The sequence below is a fragment of the Platichthys flesus genome, chromosome 18, assembly GCF_949316205.1.
Source record: "Platichthys flesus chromosome 18, fPlaFle2.1, whole genome shotgun sequence".
Taxonomy (NCBI): Eukaryota; Metazoa; Chordata; class Actinopteri; order Pleuronectiformes; family Pleuronectidae; genus Platichthys; species Platichthys flesus.
Window position 1 is genome coordinate 10,357,060 of NC_084962.1, and position 21,501 is coordinate 10,378,560.

Here is a 21,501-nt window from a genome sequence, read left to right on the forward strand (position 1 = left end):
GTGGTCAAAGCACTTTCTAATCGTAAATTGCTGTATAAATAAAGATTATTATTATCTGTTATTATTATTATTAGCTTGTTAGATTTTAAAATACTAAAACTGGGCGTTTTATTTTAACAATCCAAACCGGATGAGCCACGTGGTTACGCGGTGTTGACTTGACAGCTGGCAGGCGGGAGAGACGCTCCTCTCTCTCTCGCTCTCCCTCTCTCTCTCTCGCTCCCTCTCTCTGTCCATCCCGGTTCCCATTGTCTCCCCCTCTCGCTCCTTGAAGACAAACTAAACTTAGCCCTCGTTTCTCCGCTGCCTGTCTCCGCCTGTGCGTCACATCCAGAGACTCAGAACCCAGCCTGTCCCCGTGGACACGCTTCTCTGTCTTCGCTTTCTTGTCCAACATTCTGGAGGGATGGACCGAAGGAGAGGCGGCGAATGAACCGAGCGACGGCTGACACAACGGCGGCTGTGTTGCGGAGCTGATGAGCTGAGATCGTCCGGAGGAGGAGGACTTATCACCCCGCTGAGACGCAGAGATCAGCTTCCAGGGGCTTTTGACTCAACATCCCAGCAACAATTTGACCCATCGTCTCCCAGAGAGATACTGGATCGCAGCGGCAGGTTTGGAGGTTAAGAAAGAAAAAATTGCGCTGGTGCGAATGAACAGTAGATGATCGTGTCTTCATGACTTCCCAGGAGAGGACAGGATCTGGTCCTTGAAAGGAGGCAGGGGCCACTTTCACTTGTTTTCCCCACCCTGAGACCAATGAGGCTCCTTCAATCCAAGTGATGCTCAATCGGATTACTGGAGAGGAGATTATATAATCAGGTTAACACATCCAGTTAATCTCACCATCTCTGTCTGTTGTTTTCTGTCTTTCGCTAAGTGGCCTCTGTCCAGGACCGTGTCAAGGATGCTACTCATGGAGGTCACCGTCGACCGGACTTTGTAGTCCACTAGGTGATGCCTGGACAAGTGGAGCCTATGTGGACATAACCGAGTCACTGGAACCTTTGTTCGATGCTGGAGTCCTTCCTAATCCGAGGCAGTTATATTCTAAATCCACATTATCAGAAATCTGAATTAATTAAGTGCTTAAGCCAATCAGTGGAATTGCACCACGCCACCTGATTTATCTGGCTGCTAGACCCCCTTCAGTTGCAGAGGTTTGGGAAGGGTTTGCCCACAGAGCCCATCTCTGTAGATTTGCAGCGTTGAACAATTTGTGCACTCGAATCGCCCACCTCCCATCTTTGATCACTGACCCCACGGGTGTTGGTAATCCAGGGGACCACATTTCAGCCTGTTAACCTGTCAAGCGGCTCCTCTGTTTGAATGAAGTGGTAGCATTTGGTTCCCCTGAGCTCCAGCGAGAGTACAGGGGCTGTGCTCTGCTCAGCGCCTCTCACCTGGGCCGCCGGCCAACCAGACAGGGCCCTCCGGGGGCTTGGAGCTCGAACGTCCTGCTGGAGATTTGGGAGTTACCCAGAGTTTCCTCACCACGTGGGCCACGGGAGAGCAGAAGGAGGCGGACACCATGGGGTGCTGTAGTGGCAGGTGTACCTTGGCCTTCATCTGTGGCATGCAGCTGGTAAGTGTTAAGAAGACTATTGATTCTTTAGGAGGGTCGCTATTCAGGAAAATTGATCAAGAGAAAGAAAAGTTCTTTTTTTTTAAAGAAATCTGGTAAGAATTCAACTGGAAAAGAATCATGAGAGGAAGAATGGATGAGTGAGGGGTCATATTTCAGAACTTAATAGGCGTGTAAGAACTCATGATACAAGGTAGGATCTGTGTTGAGGGATAGATTGACGAATAGGAGGCGTGAACGGATGAATGGCTGTTGTTGGGAGCAAAAGATAGATGGAGGAGGCATGGAGTGATGAATGGAGACGCTGGAGAAAAAAGAGCTATGGTGGCAGGTAGATGTACGGAGCGGGTACATGTGATTGGTGGATAGAAATGTATGGATTAAGGGAACAGGAGGAATAGACTCGATATTTACTGATGCTATCAACTGCGGCCATTCTGTCTGTGTGCCTGTCTCCCTTTGTATCTTTCTGTCTCCCTTCGCCATCTGTGTCAATGGCAACTGGTGCCAGGCAAGACAACAGGGAGGGAGGGATGGGTCTGTAGGTGCATGTGAGGATGGGCGAGAAGGAACGACAATGATTTCACGGTTATTTAGTCCTGTGAATTCTCAGTAAACGATGGCGAGTCCCTTTTGGTCTTATCGAAGAAAAGTGACCAAATGTAATGTAGGTGAGTCAGATTAATAATTTTCAGGGACATATGTAGTTCAGTGGATGTGAGTAATGGATAACTCTTCATCTGTGCTCAGCAGCATAAGTAGATATTTGTGGTTAGGGTAGGTGAAAAAAAACAACCCTAATATATTATGGCCGAAGAAAGTTCTCATTCAAATATAGACAAATCTACTAGCAGTTGCTGAGTTGCTCTCATTTGTCATTTGAAAGCCTCAAGTTTGGTGTTTTGTCCAACGCCATCTTTGTCTTTTGAAAACCATAAGTAATCCTATCTGCAGGAGCAGATGCCATGTGCGACTTGCAGCCATTGCACGGCACTCGCTGTCAGTTAGTCACATGATATCCATGCCCCACTGCATACTGTCCTTTATTGTCTATTTTACTCTAAATGGGACCATAATTTAATGAATGGGCTGCTGGGCGGGCAGGTAGCGCTCACTGGCTCAGAACGCTGTGTCTGTGGGGTCGGGTTATACATTTGTTCAGATTTGTCACTATGAGCAACAGCTTTCACATTACATGCAGTAATTTGCCCCATTATTCATATACATATTTGAGTCCGTGCAGCTTTAATAAACCAAAAATATCTAGGACACACAAGACACTTAGATTAAGATACATGACTGGTACTTGTGTCCCGGCTGTGAGAAGTTGCTTGCCTGCTGTTGCTTCTTCGATCACGGCGAAGCTCTTCTCCTTGAATACCTGTAAACAAATTAGCATTATTGCTGAACATTGACCGAGACCAATAACTGGGACTGGAGAGCAATCAGTCCAGGCAGGATTCTCTGGAGGATTACCCTGGGAAATAAAGGAAATCGCTGCCTCAATTGGACGAAGAGGAAAGAGGTTTTTTCAGAGAGGGGCCACTCATGTCAAAATAGATCCTGAATTTCTTCAAACCAAGTGGCACAGCAACGGATTGTGTTTTAGAAAGTAGATTGGGACTATACTATGCATGTGCACTGACTCTCATTCATGAGAGTGCTTATGCTGTAGCATTCTTAGCTCGTGGAGTCATGTACAGTAAGTGTGTGCAAACTTATGACCTATTGTCATGTTGAATAGGGCACTGTAGCCGACACAACACCCTGTGTGTGTGTGTGCACGCATGTGTGTTTGCATTCAGTGCAACAGATCCATGAAAGGCACCAAATTTACTGTGAATGACCCTTTCTGTGGAAGTGAACGCTTGTGGAAGGCCCATTGTGCTATGAAATGGGACATTGCTACGCACATTTTCATAAAAAGTTCAAATGGAAAAACGTCTGTTTAAGTCAACATGTCCACAGCTCCAATGAAAATGAGATTTTCCACATGTGTGTGCAGCCATGAAACACACCATTGTGCTGTAAATGGAGATGCTGGGTTTTTCCATAAGCGAAAATAGAGGGAGTGTGTTTGTGTGTCTCTGTTTGTGTGTGTGTGTGTTTGTGTGTGTGTGCTTGTGAATGAGATGCTGTCATAGTGATAGTCATTGTGTCTAATGTGGTGGAACTAATGCTATGCCATAGTCAACAACATGTTTTGCTCTGCTAACTGTTGTAATAGCGAAGCCAGCTGATACCACCGCTGGCTGAGCCGGAGGTCTAACACTACTGTATTTTACAGTTTGGCCATGCACAGTTAGCTCGGTTATGGCTGAAACCATTTAGACACAGGCCTCCTGATGGGGTCTTCACATAACGCAGACTGTGAAGATGCAATTTTACAGATACTGTTAAATTGTTTTCCCAAGATCTATGTCCGTCATTGCTGTTATTACTCAAAGGAAACCCCCCGCCCCCCGTCCAACAGTCAAACAATTTTCACCACAAATTGGAATGCAGCTCTTTTCTCTGCTTGAAACCCCCAGTTGGAGCTGACTGGTTTTGCCACGTGAGCTCCCACATTAATAATTGACCTCACGGTGTAGAAGACAATGCAGGTCAGTGCGGCGTCTTATGTAGTGGAACTGATATCTAATGTCACTTCTAACAGCAGTTTTTCTCCTGCTTCATTAGCCGAGTTAATTGCGGAGGTATCTGATGTCACCATAGCTGAACAGGGATCAATGATCCAGGTTGGAGAAGAAGTACGTCTACTTCATAGTTGACGTCACCATGGGCCAAGTCAATTAGTCCCGCCAGAGGAAATAGTGCCAGGTTGTAATTCAAATTAGATCAAATGTTGTGTATTCCCGTGTATGAGGAGCATGAGCTAGCTTAATTAGGTCACCAGTCAATGTTAAAGCCTTGTGTCTGCTTTGCTACAATAGCTATTGGTGTTGGTTATTTATAGACTTTGACTTGCCCCCTTGTTGCTATAGATATTTAAAAACAATGAATGATTTTCGTCATCGTCGTTCAACGATATATATATATATATTTAAGACTAATACTTTACATTGTTGTAAAGTTTATGAATTTACATAGTTCATGACAATTTGACTCAGGCCCCAAAGAACCGATGCAAGTATCTTTGCTAGTTTCACACTGACGCATTTGTAATTTTCCCGTCCAGTGACCATGTTAAAGAACAAATTCCCTCTCCCATCTGGGAAATCTTCCATTTTAATTGCAATCTGTCAAGGTGCGAGCATACCTGGCTTTTAAAGGCAACAGCAGATGACACTTTGATTGGTTTATTGCATGTTACATCCCAAACGCACTCATACACAATTATAACCCTGTAGAACCACGAGCTTGGAGTTTTCTGCCATTTAACAATTTGTACACGCTCCTAATGTATATCAGCTTGTGCACTCAGATTGTAAAAATAGAGCCCTCAATGTCAGTATCTCAAAGGACATGTTGACCAAATATAAAAATTGTTGACATTTTGAGAAATGCACTTATTTGTTTTCTTGTCAAGAGTTAGATGAGAAGATCGATACAACTCTTGTATCTGTATGCTACTGCAAATACATAGTTACTGCCAGTTAGCTTTGCGTAGCATGAAAACTGAAAACAAAACCTCTAAAGCTCACACACACAACAAGTCTAGTTTGTTTAAAATGACAAGTTGCAGTTTGACTACCAGTTGAATATTTTTTGGCAATGACATCAGTCTTTTTGTCAATGTGGGGTGACTAGGCAACCAGCAAACAATACCAGTAAGTCCCTGTATCTGTCCAAAATTTTTTTCCCATACAGTTGACCCAAAAAGATATGAAACAAAAATCAGTGGTGTCCATCTTGTTGTTTACAGTCACTCTTGACAACAAAGTCAACAAGGGTGGGTCCCAGAATTTGGAACATTTTCTGAAAAAGTCCTTTTGAAAAAGGGGATATTGAAGTCAGCGTGAGTTGGAAAATAGCAGTGGCAATTTTCTTCAACACTAATTTGACTTCAGTTCAACCTCCGAGGCAGCAACAGTGATATTATGGTGAGAAAGATGACACACATACCCAGTGTGTCATGTCAAAGTGTGTTGTGGTGCGGTGAGCAGAACAGAGGGGGAGGTTAGAAAGTTGGAACAGGCACAGAAAAGACGAGAGCATGATGATGGCAGCCTGTCAGATGTTGTTATCAACACCTTTGCACACACCCACACACACACACGCACACATATAGATACACATATGTCACTGGTGACTCACTTGCTGTGGCAATGGTTGTGGTCCTTGTTGCTATATCAGTCCGTACACCCACTGGCTGCTGTCACAAAGATGATGACTAAATAATCCAATGGTGTGATAGGTAACTGGATGGCAACTGGTGTCCTCGCTCCATTGGCTGGTTCGGAGGAGCCCGTGCAGACGGTAGGTGGGTGTTAATGTTGATGCAATGTTCATTATGTTGTTGGTGTGTAAGTTAATTGAATGGATTGGAACAGAAGAAAAGCCTCATGATTCAATGTGGCGCACAATCATGGGGAGATGATAATCAATTATCCAGTGGAGCAAAAATACAATTTTGGTAATCTTCCAAAAGGACATGTTCAGAAACATCAATCATGAGACAAATTGTTGACAATACCGATCTTTGTACAAGTGTACAAGGCAAAGGGTGTATACACGAGACATGTTTGACCAAACAGGTTGACCATACAGCAGCCATAGGCTATCTGAGACCTAGTGTTTGTCTGTCTGTGGCAGTAGGTTCCTGTGACATTTCCACCACTGAGGGACATAATGAATAATTTACCACATGGAGGCTGTGACATGAATACAGAAATCGCACCTCTGCATGTGTGCCGCGTGGTACCTGATTGCAAAACAGTGACTGTGCAGACATTGACACCCAGAAGTCAATACCGATCATGATGGTGTTACGGGGGGAAGGAGGAGGAGGATCAATCGATGAAGACGTGTTGGATTTTCAAGAACCACAGTTTGAACTTATTTTGACTTGGAAATAATCAACAACTCATCTATTTCCAAATCAAAAAAATTGAATTAAAAACATCCACTGGTGACACTGGTTTAATAATATCTGTTGAATCAGTTTCCCCTGGAATTAATTGTCCATTATCATTGCTGTATTGCAAAAAAATGCTCTCCCTCGCGGTCTGATTCTGTATCATTTTATTAGCAATGTTCAGGCTCTGTTATTTTTGCAAAACACTTCCATCACATGCTGTCGGTTTTTCAGCGTTTTGAAGCAAATCCATGTGGGGGTAGTTTCAGTTGAAAGCTAAGGCGGCTCCTGCACTCTGACAGGGAACATAATCTTCAGACCTCCGTCCTCATCAGCTCAACTCTGTGAGATAAAAAGGCTTTGCTATCCTTTATAGAAAATGCCGCTTTCAACGAGGGACACACACAATCTCGGCTCCGCGTCTATAGATTTTCTGTCGCGCTGTCTTTTACGCAGTCTCTAATTTGTCAGTCTCTCTACCCCCAGGTCTCTTATTTTTTTTATTTTTTTATGTATGCCCCCTTTTCTCTGTGTTTGTCTTTTTTTGGGCCTTTTTCAGTCTTAATCGGATCCACTTCTTGTTTCTTTATGTTTTTGCTTGGAGGAATGCAGTCATCACACCTTGGCAACACAGACTTCTTTAGCAATTCATCCAACGTGTTCAATAAGGTCTGTGCACAAAACAAGCTTTCACCTAATGGTCCTGTTCAGGTAGTTCCATTTTGCCAACTTAGTCTAACGTCAGACCTCAGGCAGATCCGTGCAAGCTGCAGACATGTTGTCCTGGTTGTTTTATGGCGAATAAGGGGGAATTGGACTTAAAAGCCTTTCAACTTTTAACAAAAAGCAATGTAATTTTAAACATTGAGACCTTCATTTCACATAGAATCAGACCAAAGTAGGTGTATGCCTTTGGTGGCGGAAATCTAGGCCGTTGCTTTTGGATTTCTATCAGGTACGGATAGTAAGCTAAAGCAAACTCCTTCAGGTAACTGTGAATACTAATGGTGGCAGTTCACACCAAAATTATGCGGCGCAACAAACTTGCTTTAAACTAAAGTTTGAGTTTGGCATAAACAAAAGTGACTGTGTCTGGAAAACCACAGAAAAAAACGATATAAGATGAAAATAATTAATTCTCTACTCAACCTGGAGGTCCTTTCTAGGCGGTATCCAACAACTTTAACTGAAGCCGTCAAAAATGAAATCTTCTTACATCTAAAAAATTAGGGAGTTGTGACACATAGCTAGCAAATAATGCTGTACAATGTGAAATCTTACCGGCACTACTCATGCTGTGTGGTTGTAAATGTAATACCATACTTGTTGTGCTGAAAAAAAAAAATCAATCAGTCTAAGGAAATCCATCATAAAGCTGTCAGCAAACAGTGCAGACTTCTTCACAACCTGGACTCCTTAAACTAAGTCAATATATTAGAGTTTGGAAAAAGACCAACTTTTGAAATGGAAAATATGTGGTAGAGAGTATTTTTTCTATGCTGGAATGTGTCCAAGGGACGTGCAGGGGACAGTTAGAGCCTCCCAGTCTGGATGTTTGACTGCAGCAGCCTGATCACAAGGTGCATCACAGAACATCTAGAGGTGACAAAGCTTCTCTCCCGTGACCCTTCACCAATTGATCTCTGATATCCCAGATAGAGTAACGGAAGTGTGTGGTTGTCCAGTATTTGTGCGTCTACTCCTTTGCTCACGGTGTCATATTTAAGTCAATTAGTCGCTTGTGCCCCCTGAGAACTGCAGACCCTTCACATGTCTTAGTGTGTGGTCCATTAGCATCTGTTATTCAATATCTTTTAACGTGTGGAGATTTCCTTACGTTAGCCTTATCTTAAAGACCTAAACATGTCGCTGCGTTTTTTGTCTGTTTAACATAATATCTTTTTTACATGAACATTATTTAAATTTGCCAATGTCATGTTATCTCATGACAAAGGGTTTGTCAAGAAAGGTATTTTCAGTGTGGGTTCCTCAGAGCCAGGCCTAAAGGATATAATTCCTTACAAGACTATGTATTTATATGTTAACTCGATAGGGACAGAGCACATTAAGAAACATTGATATGAAAAAACAAATGTAAGAATGCTAAGAGTGCTAATTTACATCCGTTGCCCCTTAAAACAAGTTACAGTTAAGCTAGCAGCTCTAAGAGATTTAATGACTAATTATCTAATGGTTGTATCAACCTCTCAGCACTAGAGTTAAAGTAAAAGGACCACCCATGTCAATAGGAATTATGAATGCCAATATATTTTATTAAGACACCCTGTTAATACTGCTATATGGCTGAAATTGTGCAATTTTAATTTTGATTGCAATAACTTACTGTACGAGTTACCATATAGCGTAACACAAGAAATGTTTGTTTTCCTGGTTGCCTCCAATATAAGATGTGTAGATTGGTGTCCCTGTCTTTCTATGAGGTCTTTAGGAAAAGGCTGGACTGTAAGGGCTGGACATTAGGAGATAGGATTTCAAGGTTTCATGAACACAGATTGAATGAATCAGGAATATGCACTGAGTCTAGTGTTGTGATGTAAAAATCTGTAAGTTCAGTGGATGTAAATCCAGAGGCAGACTGGAGTCGGAGTGAGTACATGCGGTGCTGGTGGGTGGCTGAGCGTGGCGGTTATGTCAGGGCTGGCAGGTGATCCTGGGTGCAGGCAAAGAAAAACACATGTTGATATTAGGATGAACAAAGGAGCAGTAAACTCAGCGAGAAAGCAAATAGGTAAGCACAAATACTGCACTGTGAGTTGAGATTCTTGTTGGAGTGCCGGTCCATATTCTCTGGAGTCTTGTGGTCATGACTGGTGAATGAAAAGTGGAGTTTGTGAGATGTGGTTGTATGAAAACTTTGAAGAACTCTTACCACAAGACTGGATCAACAGCACCAGACTCCCAACTTTACTAGTATTGTTGAACGTTTTCACACAAACTCCAGTTTTCCATTCTAGATGTTTTTATTGAAAAACCACAACAATGCTTTCTTTCTCGGTTGAGGTTGTGGGATGTGTTGTCAAAGCACTCAGGCTCACGGCGCGGGTGCAAACTCCCGAAACTGTATCATCTCACACTGTTATTTTGAAAACAGTGTGTGGAAGAGTGAGAATCGGTAAAAAACGAAATCTTTTTATTTGAGTTGGAGAAGCTGACTCAATCTACACTCCTCCACAGCTCAGTGGAGGCTGTAAACTGAGCCCTTACACAGTTGGATTATTTGTTATGTAGTCTCAGTGATACTGACACACATGGTGTGAAATCACATCACTGTTGTGACTCCATGTGGCAGTGGCACGAATCTGGACTTTAGAACACAGTGTTATCCAACAGCAAATACTGTTAGTTATCATTAAATAGTGTGGATGCAGGTTTTGTTCAGGCTTTGATTTAGGGCAGGCTGGACTTTAACTATATTCTTTCAAACCTCAGTTGCTGCGGTTTTCTTCTTACAAAGTACAAATCAATGTTGCAGCTGTTTCTGAAAATATTTTTCCCTGCCCCAGTTCATGCAGCGGTGTTACACTCTGAGGCATCGTTTTTATGACAAACATTCTTCAGATACAGACACCAGCTGCAGAGAACAGCCAAACCTTTCATTTTCAGTTTATTATAGAGGCAACGTTGATAAGCTATGACTGATCTAATCCTCCACCACTGATGTCATGAAGTGATGTTAGAAAAGTGATAAGGTTTGGTTAAAGATTTGTTTTCATGATAAAAAGGAATATGCACCTTGGGAGTTGCAGTTAACTTGTGACATTTGATCATAAACCATAAATTAAGATGGACGATGCATCAACATTTCCCCCCATTTTCCAGAAATTTAGCAAGGATATCCTCAATAAGAACGCTGCCATCTTGAGCCATTGATGTTATTTGGAGCAAAATCCCGAACGAGGAATGGAACCCACAATATTTAATCCCTGCTGATAAACACGCTCGAACAATCCTGAATCAGTCAGTGTGATAAGAAAAAGATAGAAACCATCTATGAGAAAAATTAATTCAACATGTTTTTTGAGTTTTGTGTTTGGTCTATGTCCCGTCCAGTAACGTGGATGAGGCTGCCAAGCGATATGCTTTGGTCTCACTTTCGGGCAGCAGTCATGTCTATGTTATTAATGAATACCATAGACATGACTAATGCGAGTCCCTTCTTATTGTCTAGAAAATTAATGAGACTTTCCCAAAATGAGTAGCAGTTCATTAGTGTTAACAGTCTCGCAAGATTCTGCATTTCAGATGCAGGAAGTTCATCTTTCTTTTATCTGTAATACAAGAAACAAAGAGGCAGCAAACACATCAACGTATGTGTTTATCTAAAGAGGAAAAAACAACCAAGCAATGAAGCATTGGAAATAAACAATTTTTTGAATCCTTCCAAGCCTTTATTTCATGTCATTAACGAGAGTTTTTGTTGATGTAAATTTTCAAAGTAATGTTCACGACGTCCCCAAAATCTTCAGATGCTTTCATCTTCAGCTGCAGCTGTGGGGGAGACTCACTTCCCTTTTGCAGCCGGTCTTATTCTCAGTGGCTTGTTGCTTCAGAGCAATCTGGTGGCCTATTTCAATCTTCCTGCATCACAATCCCCGAGTCCTGACCCCATCTTTAAAAATCGCCGCCGGCTTCGTATCGACACTCGGCAGCAGCGAGCGCGAGGAAAGTGAGGGGATGACATGCGACAAAGGTCACATCAGGGGAGTGTGTGCATGTCCCCGCCGAGCTGCTAAAATGTGCATCAGCGGCGGTGGAAGCCGACCTTGTCCGTGACCACTGCTGATGGATGAGCCGGGATGATGTTTGGCCAAAGACTGCTGCCTCAATATTTACACACAAGGCTGACAGGCGGACTGACAAAAAGGGTGGACAGATAGACACATCGACAGACACCCTCTGTTTTATTTTAATACACTTTAAGCTGCGGTGCTGACTTCCTTTTCCTTGCTGGCTCCTGTATTATTATTTACCCCTCAAGGTGAAACCCTCCTCCATTGTTCTCAGAGAACTCATATCCTGTTGATGTAGTTGTTGCCGTTGTTGTTTTTGCCGCGAATTCTGATATTCCGCCTGCGCAGACAATTTGATCTTCTTACATCAAAGGGGTGCTGGAATTATAATGACGAGCGACTGCAAAGCAATGCCTCGAGCTTCATTACACATAATCACGAGACGGAGAAATGACTGGTGTCAGACGATAAACCTGCTATCTGGAGCGAAAACAACTGCGTTCTCTGATTGACACTGATGTTTTGTTGGGCAGGTTTCGGGGGGTGGGGGAAAATTTGCTTAGCACAGAATGACGTGACTGACACTTTAAATTTAGCTGAAAGGTCAAGAAAAGGGAGTCACAGGGTTGTCATTTGGGAGCAGTGATAATATTTTGCATTTCTTTCAATTTCATTCGTCTCGCTTTTTCGGACAGAAAGGAATTACATTCAAACAATGTAGTTATGCTCTCATTAAGTCGAGTATTCTTGTCCTCGTAGATATTCCATAAAGATCGTCACATTGTCCATAGTGAGATAAACATGGTCAGAAACTTGTAAATGTCTCTAATGTATTGCTATATAAAATGCATCGTCTTTCTTCCGCTGTTCCACCGTGTCGTCTTCTTTCTCTATCATTGTTGCTTTGTAATTTTTCTTTCTGTGCCTCTCAATCTTTCTCTCGGGCTCGCGCTCTCTTTTATTCTCTCTTTCGCTGCGGTGCACAGTCTCTCCCGGGCCATTTGAGTTGGTCAGGGAGCTGTGAAGAGCCGTGAAAACGATGTCTGTGTGCCTTCGCGTCCGAATCCTGTTGGGAGGGCCCTCGTGTCTGTGTGTCTGCGACAGCGAAGGTAGCGGAGCGTGGTACGTCTCGCTGTAGAAGCCCTTCAACTGGGACGAGGAGCCGAGGGAGGAAGGGAAGAAAGGATGGTCGGATAGATGTACTCTAAGAGGATAGATGAATGTCTGTGCGTGGATCGATATTGGGATGGAGGGATCGAGAGTTTGGACGAATCAATGGAGAGAGAGGTCTGGGGAAGAGGATTTGGGGAAGCAGCGGAGGAAGAGAGGATAACGAGAGAGGATGCATCGATGACGGATAGATACTGAAGATGTATGGATGAACAGATGACTAATAGACGAATGGGTCGTTGAGTCTTCAGAAATGGGCGTGGATGGTTGGCAGTGGTAAGAGCCAATGGGTTGAGGCGGGTCTTGGCTTTGTGATAGCGGTGGTTGGACGTAGGGATATGTTTGGGTTTGGGTTGAAGTCAAGGGAAATAAAAATTGAATGGAAAACAGACATATTTTCATTCTCCATGCCCTGGCCCCCTCCTCCCCCGCTATACTCCATTCCATGAAACATACCATTGTCAGGTATGAGTCTGCTCACCGTCCCCTGTACCAGCCTGAGAATCCATATTGTCAGGGAATCCGGTGTGGTTGCCCTCACCCTCTTGAACTCTCCACTCAAAGATCTGCAATGTCCCATTTCTGGACACCTTTAAAAGTCTTCTCAAAACCCACCTGTTCAGAAACAAGTTCATGTCACCTCTTCTTTCGTTATCCCCAATTAGTATTTCTACTTTGATTACCTGTCCTTTGTTTGTTTCATTTTTCATTTTCCTAACTTGTGGCTCTTGAAAGGTGCTATCTAGATGCTAGTCCTAATTATTGTTATTGTTATTATTAGGGCAAGCCTATCCACATGGCTTAAAGGTTGTGCATGATGCTTACTTTGTCCATTCTCCATTTCCACAATGTTGTGCACAAACTCAAACTGTGACTGTGCAATCACGCTGCCTCGTCAAAGCTTCAAGCCACATCTTTTGAATTTATCTTATTTAATAGCCTTAATAGATTTACACCGTGGGTTTGACAATGTTTCATGATGAGATTTTATTTGAAAATGACCTCTTCATATTCAGATTTCCCTCCAGGCAGATGAATAGAACCCTCTTGGAAGTATTTGGCTGGGTAACAGACTGTAATAAATTGGTGACTCACTTACATTGAGGGGATTGTTTGTTTTCTAATCATATTAATACGTTTGGAAAGTGATGCTTATATTGCTGAAATGACAGTGACAGGGTTTTAACAGTGGCCGTACTGAATAGAGGTGACAGAGAGGAGAAACACGTCTGGTTGATTAACAAGCTTTACCTCATTTTACCCTCCGCTGTGGCAAGCGGTGCTGATTTTTGCGGAGACAGATACGTTAAGTACTTCAATCACTAATGGATGGACTGCATCCATATAGTGCTTTTTTCAGTCTTAACGACCACTCAAAGCACTTTTACACTACGAGTCACATTCACACACATATTCATGCTGTGCCTCTATATATAGTTTTTATCCCAGCAGTCAAAGATTCACTGTTTCTGCCCAAGGATACTTCGACATCTGGACTGGAGGAGCCAGAGATTGAACCACTGACCCTTACGATCAAAAGGCCTCTTTGCACTGGCCAAAACCCCCCATCAGCACACTGTAACATCTGTTTTTTGTCTGCAATGGGAATTGATTCACTTGCCCTTTTTTTCTATGTCTTCTTCATTTTGGCAGTTTAGTCTAGCTGTGTCTGTTTTTTCCAGTTATATTATGCGTATTGTACTTCTGGGTGTATATACCCATTCATTTTTGTTCATGGTTTTTTTTACACCTAGGGAATAATGTACAATAGTGGATTGTTTTCTTCGTATTATGCAAGACAGAGAGGTGTGAGAGAGATTCTCAGTTTCTGGCGCTTTTGTGATATGTAACATGACTCACCACTGGCAATGGGGAAAGGAGATAAACAAAATCTACACCTGCTAATTCAAAATCAAATTAAACGTATGCATTAAAATGGTTTACATTAAAACTGAGGAACCACACAACACTCATGAAAACAATCATCAAATGGTCCAAGTTGATCTTCGGTTTAAGAATTATGGAGAGGCAAGACTTTGTGCAAAGGCCTGATTCTGCTGGTGGGTCACGACTTAAAAGAGGTTAAGAACCACTGAGCCAGACCACAGGATGTGTCCTCATGATGCCTTCAGCTGTTTATTTATTCACACCACTCCATCGCTCAAAAAACTCTCTCCCATGCGATGTGAAGCCTCTCCTGCGCTTTGATGTGATTGGCTGACAGTCAGGGGCAGTGGATGGAAGCCAGAAAAAGTGACAACGTTTTGAGAACGGGCCAAGACCGAGCGTTATTGTCTGAAAAAAGTTACTGGCCAAAACGGTGTGTGTGACCTTTATTGATTTTTACCTATTAAAGATTTACCCTCAGTTGGTCAATACGGACTATTCTTCAGGTTCAGAGGATCGATCGATTCACACAAGGATCAAAGATCTCATTTTGAGCCTCCACTACATCCATCCCCAGGCTGTTGAAGAAACTAAACACTCTGATACGTCCTTGTCCCCGGCGTAGTTCTATATTTTAGTATTAAGTGGAATCATATGATTCAGGGAGGCCGACCCTTTCTATCTGCTGAAGATGCACCATCCATGCGTGTGCTCTCTTGAGATGCAGTTTAACACAATTAAATCACATTCCTCCTCGTGCTACTTTAAACGTCAAGATGTTTCAGCGTCTCGGTTATTTTTGGCATTTCTATGGGCTTCAGTGCAGCAACACAACAGATGGTTTGCATGTAATCTCAAGGTAGTGTAGCAACACCCCCTAATGTTGCATTACCCATCACTCTCTCTTTGTACCTCATACATCTTTTTTTAAAACAATTCATGCTTAAAAAGTAATAATCATGACTTTACTTTGCAGGGTAATTTAAAATCTGATGCTTCTCATGCTTATTACTTCATATTTTGGCTGTATTGGACTGCCCTCTTATTTCAATTTGTGTGTGAAGCAGCGGTGAGAAGGTGCATTTAAGTGGAAACTATTTTCTCAGATGGGTTCATTATGGCACGATTACATTCTGCACAGAACCTTCAACTTGCAAATATGGGAGGTTTAATAAGCCTCTGTATCGCCATTATAAAAAACACCTCACAGAGTTCCTCCAGTTCCCACGCTTGCTTCATATCTATGTCACCTGTTTCTGGCCTGAGCGCCTCAAACAACTGGACCAGAGTGAGCTGGAGTTGTCATTTTACAAATAAACTTTTCTTAACTAGGCCAAAAACACCCTGAAGTGGGACTATAGAATAAATTATGAATGCTGAGACTGTTTGTGACCAACACATTTTAGTCCGCTGGCACAATAAATGGCAGACTCAACGTGTTTACAGGAACATCCACAGAGAGACACGCTGCGTGAAACACTTAAAGACTTTCCCTGTGAAAACATGTCCTTTTTTTAACTGTCCATTTTTGGCCTTTACTTTGAATTCCAACAGCTTCCAAGAACTTTCCTCTCCAAATAGTTGGATCTAAGTGTCAGGGATAAGTTTAAAATGGCAATCACAAAGATGGCAAAACGGCTGCCTCCGGTGGTCTCCTGTCGCTTTGCCAAAAGCTTCCATTAATATTTTGATCCAAAAATATATGACTTGGGTATTTGTTCCCTGACACGCACACACAAAAGTGAACACACATTGTCATGCAATCCACAATTTATTTTCCAGGCACACTGACATATCATTGCATGGAGAAAGCCTTAAGGACTAGAGACTCAAGAGTTCAACATTATACATTCATCTTAACCTGTAATCAGTTTCCCTCCACCACTCATCCTCCTCTCCTCTCCTCTCCTCTCCCTCTCCTCTCCTCTCAGTATGAATTGATTCAGTCTTATTACCTTACACACCTGCTCTCCGGTTTGGCTCCACTCTTTTCTCCCTCTTTTACATCGACAAACACACCTACAGACACACAAACACACACAATCACACAATACCATCTTCTATTTTCTTGCCCTGCTCCCTCTGTTACACTCTCACAAACACACACACACACACAGACACGGTAATCAGATCTGGCAATCTCTTGTATTTTTGAATACAGCAGCTAAAGTGAGATACAGATACAGTCTCAGCTTTCAGCTCTCCTCGGTATCAGCATATCATCCAAACTGTAGTCACGTCAAACCAAAATAGAAGCACAGAATGTTTTGGAATGTGGGAGACACGGTGGTTTCTTCTGTGTGTGTTTGTGTGTGTGTGTGAATGTATGTCCACACATTGTCTTATGTATAGAACAACACGGTGCTCCATGCCATTAATCGTGGAGAGATGCTCAAGGCAAAAATACCATAAATGACGATGTACTGTATATGAATATGCACTGATCAACCATTAGAACAAACGCTCGACCAACCACGAGGCAGCCTCAGCCTTCAATCGCGATGATTCACCCATTTTTATAGCAACAATAAGCTACTTATAAGCAAACTAACTGGAAAATTAACAAGTGGAGAAACATCAGTGTGAAATGAAGTACCCTTAAATGAAGGAAATCTTCTTTGATGCATAATTTGACTCTTTCGTTTTGTGCATATCCCATCCACTAACTTGGAGGAGTCTGGGTTTATGACCTATCAATCAATAAGAATTTGCTTTACTTCTGTGGAGCTGTCATGTCATCCATCTTCTGAAGACTTCTGCTGGTGACAGTGTAATTCTACGTTCCAACTTTGCCGCTGAGACCACAAAGTTGATGACAGGGAGGGTGACATGATGTCATTGAGGTGTAAGTGGGAGGGTTATTTTGTGCTTCCACCTCAATTTTGCCAAATGTCAGCTTTCATAAGAAGACCTGCAGAGATTCAGACCGTTAGAATTCAGGAGAAAGCATTTGGAACTTCTCAAATTAAAGCTTTTGAAATCAAAAACACCAATGCTCATCCTGGTATTTCTTGGGGACATAAGGGCAGCAGCTACTCACTGGCTCAGATGGCAATGTCTGGATTTTTTTATTTTTTTTCACCTTTTAGAATGTGCTGGAGCTTTATTAAACTTCCCTCTTACTCTCAGCAGTGTTTCATTTTCAGGTTGGTTATGCTGTTGCATCGTAACAACTGCCTGCCTAGTCTGCAGATACATGGGCGATACAAGTCTGTGTTTGTGTCTGTGTGTGTGTATCGCTGCCTGTTTTTATTGACCTATCAGTGACGTTGATTACATTAGCAGCTGCAGTTTGCGGCGTGACATTTGAAATCCATCCTATACTGACACAGACTGTGCAGTTCAATCCATATCGCAGCGGGAGCAGTCGTAATAACACTGTGCATGACGGAGGCAGCCGATCTAAAAACTTTTTATAAAAAAAAAGACAGTATCTGAACAAACATTAACACAAAGCGGGTCTCTCCTCTGAATCATTCACTGAGTCTGATGAAAGCAAGCCAATATCATTTTGCAATCTGTAGGCCGTTTGCAGCGCGGACGACATGATCGATCGAAACAAAGGGAGACGATGTGTAATGCTGACACTGTCAGCTGTCCGAATCCCAAGAAAGGATTTTATGATTGATGGCAGGCAGTAGCATTTAGAAGTCTCACACCTCTGCACTGCACTCTCAGCACTCACTGTGATTACATCTTAGAGTGATTGTGCATGTGTGTATGTGTGTGTGTGTGTGTGCGTGTCAAAGCGAGTGTACGAGAGACGTAGGAACAAGAGGAATCGAGCAATGGTGTTTGTGTGTGTGAGTCTGAGAGTGAGGGGTTGATTATGGTGGCGAGTGTGTGTGTAAAGGTGATGATGCAGTCTGTCCTTGTGTGTGTGTGTGTTGCTGTGGAAACCTGAGTGCTACAGTGATGATGGAGGGAGGAGCAAGTCGGTGACTGTGGGAGGAATCTGGAGGAAGTGCGCGAATCCGAAGAAGAACTGTAAGGTGTGGGAGATGGATGGATGGTTAAATAAAGCTGCAGCAGATGGTGAACGAGAGACAAGGTGGTGTGAAGGGGAGGAGGATAGAACAAATGGGATAAGGACAGAAGTATACGGGGAGGAAGGAAAGAGAGGGAAGGAGTAATGTTGGAGCAGAGATGGGTCACAGAGGGAGGTGGAATGAATGTACAGGAAGGAGTGAAGGACTCATTAAGGAGTGACAGAAGGGAGTGAGAAGTTGAGATTGAGATAGGCAGGGGAGGAGATGGGATATGTGCTCATGGTTGGGAAGTGTTAGAGTTGCCTTAACTGCGGCTTGTGTAGTTAACCTCCTGTTTGGTCACAAAAAGTGAGTAAATAAGATTTCGGCTGAAAGTTTTGTTATTGTTTTATTATCTGCACATGTGCCACCAAAACAAATTACAAACCACTGTAGAGACAAACATACGATTTATGATATGACAAGTAGAGCGTGACCAAGCGTGGCCTTTAATATGCAGACATATTTGTATTGACATGATACAAGCTGAAACGACAGCTTTTATTTATATTATTTATTATTATTTGTAATTCATAGTTGAGATTATGGAATAACAAAGTTAGTTTGTTAGTTAGTTTGAAACAAGAAACAAACACTTGTCTCCTGTGGGATTTGGTGACCCATTTATTCACACCAACTTATAGCTGTTAAAGTGCGGTAAAGAATTCGCCCACTTCAATACTTGAAACTAAAACACTTTTGTTTTAAAGTAAACAATGTCTTTACAAAATACTTTGTGTATGCCCTAGTATTGTATATAAGGGCTCAACCTGCCAACAGATTACGTTGTTTATGCCCAATGGCCTGGCGCAGGCGCCTGGCGGGCGGAACCACCACCTGCATCTCATCCAATTCCTGTTTCTCTCCGTGTTCTCCGTCTATCTCTTATGTCACGATCTAAGAAAAGCAAGATAAATCATAATACGGCTCAACGAAAAGGTTCCCTCTATTTAACACATCTCTATTGTCATAAAGTTGTTTTGTTTGAAGTCCGACATACACTCGTTCTTGAACTTCATTAATGTGAGACTGTTTAAAACTGCATATTTAACCATTTCAAGCTTTGTTGTTTTGTGTCATTACAGATGTTTCCTTGAAAAATTATGGAATTATTAGTGACTTTAAACACACAAGCTCACAACATTTGTTAGATTCTCTTTTTGTATTATAAAAGTATGCTAATTTGAACCCTCAGTGTGATTGTGTATGTGCATTAGTTCCTCAGATACTTTGCATGTGTGTGTGTGTATGTGTGTGTGTGTGTGTGTGTGTTCGTCCCTGACTGTGGTTTCAGATGAAGGGTATGTGACAGGGCAAACACAGGGCTAATTGAGGCCTGTGAGTGTGTGTGGTATGGTTTTCAGCAGTCAAGAGGACACAGCAGGATAGGTGAGACGCCACTTAACTAGTGTGTATCTTTGTGTGTCTGTGTGTGTGTGTGTGAGCGTGAGCGGTAAGTGAGTCTGTCGTGTCATTGACGCCCCAGGTCCCAGGGCCATCTGTGTTCAAACCAAGGGACAAAACCCTTCTGCAGCTCTGTTCTGATTAACGAGTTATTGATGATGTACATTGCAGTTATGGGTGTTCGGCTATTTCCCCCCCCCCTTTTTGTAACTGAGCAAACACAGAGCAGACATCCAGGCAAAAACAACTAAAGGTCCAAAAACACCGGACAATGATGCTGCGGAATTAATCTGCATCTATTGAAATATTTGCTTCTCTAAGTTTGTTGACACAGTGACAAGATTTGTGGCATCTAGAACTAGGACTAGCTCTTTTATAATAGTGGTGATCATGCAGTTTATAATGTTGTATACAGTAATGCATCCTGCTGCATTAGTTAAAATGAGCAAATGTGAAATATTTTGCTGTTGCATTGACTGACTGGGTTCAGACCCTGGGGTTGGAAAGATCCACAGATTCACTTAGTTCCAACGAGAGATAATCATTGGTCGGTCAGTGGAAAACATGTCAGCTGTTTGAAAGCGTTATTGGTTAAAACAAACCAATTAACTTATTAAACTTAGCTAGCGTTGGTTTGTGTGTCTCTGCACACCGTGTCTTATTCCAGTGTGTTAAGTAACACTTTAAATATCAGTAAGGATTCAGTGGAACTTATTCAGTTTCACTACCATATTTTAGTGCGGCTGTGGCTCAGGTAGAACAGCGGATCGTCAACTAATTAAAAGGTGAGTGGTTTGATCCCAGGCTCCTCCATTCTGCAAGCCGAAGATACCTAACCCCAAAGGGCCCCTGATGGCTCTACCGGCAGTGTGTGAGTGATGAGTGATAGAACGGTGCACTGTATGAATGTGAGCGTGAGTGTGTGTGAATGGCAAAACTGTGCTAATAAGATATCATATATCAAAAATACATCTGCTAATAAAAATGCAGACCCCCCCCACGATAAATTCATAAAGACAATAAATACTAATACATTTATTTTGAAGCAGAACTAATTACTGTGAATGTTTTCCCATTCTATTCAAGTTATTTTTCTTGTATATATCTCATCTTTTCCTCATCTTTAAGGAAATACACATTTATTTAAAAGCTTAGAAGAAAACAAAAAATCATTGCATCAGTACTTGTCAATGCGCTCCTAAAACTTTCACCGTGCAAAGTCCGAGGTCTTTAGTAGCTCCACTTCTTGTTGGTGCACAAGAAGCAAGACATTTGCATATTGGGGACAAAAACATTGCACAACTTTCTTTCCTCTTTTATTTTATATCAGGCTGTCAGGGCTCAGGCAGGATTCATTTCATTACTTTTTCAGCTTTCAATTTTCAGGAGATGAAATGAGATCTTTTTGAAACATTTTTCGCAAAAGTCGAGCCCCAGATTCTGCACCCTTTCATTATATATTCATACCAAAGCGACTTTGCTGAGGTTTGCTTTGCTGTGCAGTTTTTCCCTATCATTACTAACATGGGAAACATGAAACATTAGGAACCAGTGGACCAGTGCTAGCATACAATCCATAGCTCAACACGACAAGTGCCCATTACAGGAAAGTGATTTGTGTGTATTGTATGTAATTTATGTACCTAAATATTCATGCA

At 42.3% G+C, this 21,501-nt stretch overlaps 1 protein-coding gene across 1 annotated transcript in view; it reads left to right on the forward strand.

Moving 5' to 3' along the window:
- The first annotated feature begins 232 nt into the window (after window positions 1-232).
- The window catches only part of nkain2 (sodium/potassium transporting ATPase interacting 2), a 76,259-nt gene continuing 54,990 nt past the window's right edge, over window positions 233-21,501 (forward strand). The window contains exon 1 of the mRNA XM_062412125.1: window positions 233-1,586. Coding sequence (XP_062268109.1) covers window positions 1,533-1,586 — 54 coding nt within the window. The 5' untranslated portion in view covers window positions 233-1,532. The remainder of the gene's footprint in view (window positions 1,587-21,501) is intronic.